This window comes from Pteropus alecto, unplaced genomic scaffold (genome assembly GCF_000325575.1).
Source record: "Pteropus alecto unplaced genomic scaffold, ASM32557v1 scaffold145, whole genome shotgun sequence".
NCBI classification, from domain to species: domain Eukaryota; kingdom Metazoa; phylum Chordata; class Mammalia; order Chiroptera; family Pteropodidae; genus Pteropus; species Pteropus alecto.
The window spans coordinates 298,362-304,048 of NW_006436285.1; the positions used below are offsets into that span (position 1 = coordinate 298,362).

Genomic DNA, 5,687 nt, shown 5'->3' on the forward strand with positions numbered 1-5,687 from the left:
TACACAGCCATTTTATATTCTTTGGACTGCATGCATGCTAAAAGGCGGCAGCCAAAATGATTAAACTTAAATTTGGGTGATAAAGCATTGATTTGATGGGCTTTCTTGGTCAGAATTGGCCCATAAGCTTAAGATCAAGAACCAAAGCCCCCAGTGGGAAGTTGTGCTCAATTTGGTGGGCCTTGAGGTCATCTCTGGCTAAATTAGCATCAGCCTTATGGAAGGCCAGTCACGAAGGAAGGGACTCTCCCCAAGATCTGATTTCCTAAGGCCACAAACTAGAGGAGGTCTCACAGTCAAATAATTTACATTCCTTGGAAAGAGAGAACAGGCATCAGTTGTGTCCAACGCAGCGGGACACTGACCAGGAGTACCCTGGACATTTTTTGAAATTTCTGTTACTTCTGCATCTGAAAAATATGAAAAATAGAACAATGACAGACAAGGAATGAGAAAAAAGATAGCTATCTGATCTAAAAATGTAAGACTTACACGAAATTAACTAAGAAACCAGACAAAACAGACAAAAAGAAAAAAAGATGAATAGCTATAATGTTTGGAATGCAATATTCTGGAGGCAAGTACAGCAGAGATAAACACAAGTTATTTTAAACAAAGCAAGAAAAACCATAGCAAACAAAGTTATTTTTGGAGAAAACTAACTGGAGCAAAAAAGCACATGTTAGGATATGTGAATCTGACACAAAGATAAGGTGGAATAAGAATCTAGTGCCATCTGAAAGCTGAAAAGAGCTGAATAATAAGAACTAGTGTCATGAACTTGGTTATTTAACCATTTTTGTGTGAGAAAACACTTCAGAACTTTGAACTTAGGAAACTTTCTCTGTGTAAGAAACTACTTCAGAACTTTGAACTTAGGAAATTCCAACTTGTTTTGTACCAGGTTGCACGAGCTCCATAGAGCAGGAATCTATTTCACCAAGTAGCTTTAAAAACAAAAACAAAAACAAAATACTTTAATATTTTTCATTTCTATTAATGACACATTAAAAATATGCAACAGTGCTAATAAAATCCATCAAAGAATAATGCGCTGAATAAAAATTAAACTTACTCAGAAGTGGGTTCAGAAGCTGAGGTACTTTTGGGAACTGAAATTAGAAGAGTTTTACATTTAAAATAGCATATATGAGTGAGACTACTAATTTAATACAATTGAGAACCCATATGTGGCTGATAAATAATACTGGAATAAATATCAGAAAATCAAAGTAACACAATTATACATACATACCATTTTCTACTATAACTTGGCAAGTATGAGTTTTGCGTTGACTTAAGTGTTTAGCCATACGATCTAAACCGGAAGAATCAGTTAAGAAATCACATTTAAGGCACACTAGAGTAATGCCCCTATGAAAAGAAAGACAGAAAGAAAAGATTTTTATCTTTAATGAAAATCTATATATAGGTTCAATAATTATTTTTCTATGTAATAATTTGATTTGCTTTTTATGCATCATGACCATCACTGTTCAATTTTGTTATATAAGGCTGATATAGCTGAAATGGTGCTTTAGAAAATGGCATATCCATGCCTGTTATGCTAATATTTTGTGCTTTATAAACTGTTCCCTTTCACACTGGTTGCTAAAACAGAGGAGCGAAGAGACCTAAAGCTCACTTGTGGTTCCACTAACAACTTATGGAACTTGTGCAAAGCACAATCTTTCTGTGCCTTTGCCCATTCATTCAATATACATTTGCTGGTGACCTTCTTTATACACTATGTACTACACTAGGTGTTATAGATACAAGAGCGAACAAAAGGGTACACTCTGTGGAGTTTACAATTTGAAATCTTATTTAAATGACAATAAAATCAGAAAAGAAATGGAAGGCTTTAAAAAGAAATCATTAAAATAATGTAACTATTGTTATTATCAGCTTATTAACACAGCAAAAATGTACTTTTGCAGTTCATTTTAAATTTAAATACTTTAAGTATTTCACCTGTATAGGAATAAAAACCAGTAGCATACCTTAGACTGACTTCTCCCCTGCAGCTCTAGTCTTAACAATTTGTTGTGTATTTACATCTGGGTGTCATGCTGGCACATCAAAAATGACCTTCATAAAACTAAAGTCATGTGCTTTCCTCCCCACCCCATAAAAATCACACCTCTTGAATGGTTTCTCTTCTGAGGACATGTCCCTGACACAAAGGCTCAAAATTTTAGTATTTTCTCTCTTTTTCCTTAAAACAGTCAATATTTCAAACATTTTATAACATCAACAATTTATCGAGCACTTACTGCATCAAGCTAAAGGTTTTAAACATATCATCTCTTCTAAGTCTTATATAACAAGCTAAAGAAGTAGATACTATAACTTTTTTTTTTTTTTTTAAAGAAGGCAGGGTCAGTTTAGGAACCTACCAAAACCAGGACCAGGTTTGAAACTCAGCCCTTTGATTCCAGAGCCCATGTTTTTAAACATGATATAATACCACCTTACCACCTTAACCTAGGTTCTTATTAAATCAGTCTTACCTACCATAATAGTCTTAACCAGTCTATGTGCCTCATACAGCTACAACTCACCTGTATACCCTTCCAAATTGATCTTTCTGCACAAAACACCAATAGTTTCCCCAATGTCTGCAAAATAAAATTAAGTCTAAATTCCCTAGCCTTTTTCAAGGATTCCACAATCTGGATCTAATCTCAAAATTATTTCCCCAGACTTTGATCTCAATACTCTTACACGAACTTCATGCTCCATCCAAAATGTACTACTAGTCATTCACTGTGTATACCTTTTTTCCTTTATGCATTTTTATTCATGCTATTTCTTCCAACTAGAATGCCCCTGTGCCTCTATTTTTAAGTAGAAACCTTTCTTTGAAATCAGTAACTCTCATGGCACTTATTACAAACCTCCTTGTATTACTGTAGTTATTTATGTTCACATCTTATCACGAATCATACATTCCTTGAAGGTTGGTACCATACCTTCTTCATCACTGTCATCTTTACAGGACTTGCTACATTGTTATACATGATAGTTACACAATAAATAGCTAAAGAATGAACACTGCATTTTAACAAACTAGTAATTACAAAATTTAATGTTCCATAGAATTATAAATATACTAAATACCATACGCAGAAATTAACCAATTTTCTATTTAAATTTGAGACCCATCCAAGTTGGAAAAAAGCATTTCAAATCTTCAAAGTCATACAATTAATTTAAGAACCAAGCATACAACTAAGCTTGACAACAGTCAGTAAAAATCAAATTAGATCTCATCTTTAGAATTAAAAAATCCTCTTTCATTCTTATAAAAAATTTTCAGTAAACGTAATACCTAATAAAGCTCATTTTTTCCAAATACTTTGACTTTAGTTAATATTTTAAAAAGAGTTCCAATATATTTTTAAAATATAACCAAACTTCCCTCTGCCTATAAGCTGCTGGTCCAATGTCATCCACATATGTCATTTTCAACATCAACATTAATTTACTTGACAAATATTTATGGAGTGCCTTCCATGTGCCAGGCACTATTCAATGTCCAGCAAATGTCTGAACCACACACATTCTAGTGAGAAGACACAGGCAATGAACAAAAGGGTGAAATATATAATATGTCAGTAAAAAGCTGCCATGAAGAAAAATAAAGCAAGACAAGAAAATAGGAAGTGCTGGGGTGGGGCCTAAGGGAAAAAAATGATATTTTAAATAGACTGGTCAAGGAAAGCTTCACTCATTGGAGTAGGAACCTGCAGGGAGTTAGCCATGTAGATATGTGGGGAATAGCCTCTCTTCTACTTTTCCACTTACATAGAACATCAAAACAAATATTGGCTAAACTTAAGTCTATGTCTTAGCATGGTGCTACACAGATCTTTAATATGTCAAACAGCAATGACAACATGAGCTAAAAAATTAAACAAAGGAAGGCGGAGTCAAAAGGAATCAGAAGAACGTGAAAAAAATAATGCTTAGTAGATTCTGAGCTAAGTGTGTGTGGTATAACCAAGTTAATTATCAGTACCTTTAGAAATGTTCATCAACAATTCTTTCTTTACAGTAAACAAGTTATATACTTTTACTTCAGAAAGAAAAAAACCTTACAAATCATGAAGCTATATATTGATCAAAACCAAAAAAAGTGTTACTCACTTTACTAGGTATCTTAAACTTTTTAATATTCAAATATTGTTGGAAAGCCTTATTTTTTCATGCGAGTCCATGAAAGTTTCATCTTAATGCCTAACATAACTGAAACAAGTTTAGCCAGAGAATATAGGCTATCCCCTCTTTGATCTAAGGATATAATGAACAGAACTCTATTATGTCTAGTAGCAATATCATTTTATTTTCCAAACTAGGCACTGCAGCATCAGGTTAAAAAAAGTTACTATAATTTTTCAATAAAAATGGAATGGAAAAAGGTCAACTAGTTACCTGAGAGTTCCACAATGCTTCTTAAAAATATAAAACCGTTTACTTGGATGGTTGCTATGAGAGCTGGAGAGATAGGAGACAAATGAGATTTTATTACCCAATAAGTCATATTAATTTTATGACCATATTTCAAGTCTGTGCTTAGTTTTGAATAAAAGTTTCTGATCTAAATGATAAAATTCTATTAGCCATCTTTGTTTAATTCAATATTTTTATCTTACATTTCACTTTACCTGTGTATTTTCTTACAACATATTTTCCTGAAAATATTCTTAAATGATCAATACCTCATCATTATATTAAAAAAACCCAACTCCTCAGAGTTAAAAATGCAAAGAACATCAAATTAAAATTTGCAACTACTAAGAGTTGAAAACAATCTAAAAGGTATTTGCTAATAATGTATTTTGCTACAATATAAACTATTATGAATAATATTTATTTATCACTTTGTAATCTTAATATACTTAGTGAGGGAGAGAATCTGAATGATATTCGAAGTAAATGCTACTTGGGCAAAATGACATTACTTATTATAAGTAAAATGAAAAATTTAAAGAATCTTTTGCAATAACTAGGAGGGCTTTTAAGGAAAGTGAATTAAAGGATGCAGAACTCAGGAGTAAAAACAATACTTCCTCTATGCATAGAAAAGAAAACCACTAACCAAATGTTGCAGCCAATGGTAATAGCTTTTATACCCCCTTTTAAACTGATAAGGAAAGCTTTCTTGTATTGGAAATCCAGGTGGGATTAGACAGGATTAGTGCAGCACAGTAGTATTACTCAAAGTGTGGTCCATATAACAGCCACATAACCATCACCTGGGAGCTAATTAGAAATACAAAGTCTCAGATTCCACTCCAAACCCACTGAATTAATCTCTAGCAGTAGGACTCAGAAATCAGTTTCAATGTTTTTCAGGCGATTATTATGCAAGCTAAAGTTCGAGAACTAGCCCTAATTTGTACTGACAGATCCAAAGCAGCCAACACACCAAGTCATTGGTTACCCTTAGACACAAGGTAACTATCTCAAGCATACCATGTATGCACTGGAAAAAAAAGTTTCTGGCTAGGTATAATTCCAAGAAAATAACCCCAGAGTAAGTGCCATGGTGAATACAAAGAACTGCTCTCTCAAGTAGGTAAGACAGACATATATTTAATATGAGGTAGAATAGCTGAGTGGTACATAACTCAAAGAAAGAAATGACTCCCATGAGTGGCTGTGGTAATCCGATACTTCAC

General features: G+C 33.3%; 1 protein-coding gene across 5 annotated transcripts in view; it reads right to left on the bottom strand.

Moving 5' to 3' along the window:
• Positions 1–6: 6 nt before the first annotated feature.
• ZNF280C (zinc finger protein 280C) overlaps positions 7–5,687 on the bottom strand; it is a 52,828-nt gene continuing 47,147 nt past the window's right edge. For 3 of the 5 annotated variants that reach the window (XM_015589871.2, XM_015589874.2, XM_015589873.2), the window contains 5 exons: positions 4,438–4,500; positions 2,565–2,621; positions 1,256–1,374; positions 1,076–1,112; positions 7–947 (listed from right to left, as the gene is read on the bottom strand). In XM_015589871.2, the coding sequence (XP_015445357.1) occupies positions 932–947; positions 1,076–1,112; positions 1,256–1,374; positions 2,565–2,621; positions 4,438–4,500 (292 nt within the window). In that variant the 3' untranslated portion in view covers positions 7–931. The remainder of the gene's footprint in view (positions 948–1,075; positions 1,113–1,255; positions 1,375–2,564; positions 2,622–4,437; positions 4,501–5,687) is intronic. The other 2 variants (XM_015589872.2, XM_006912500.3) reach the window with 2 other exon arrangements.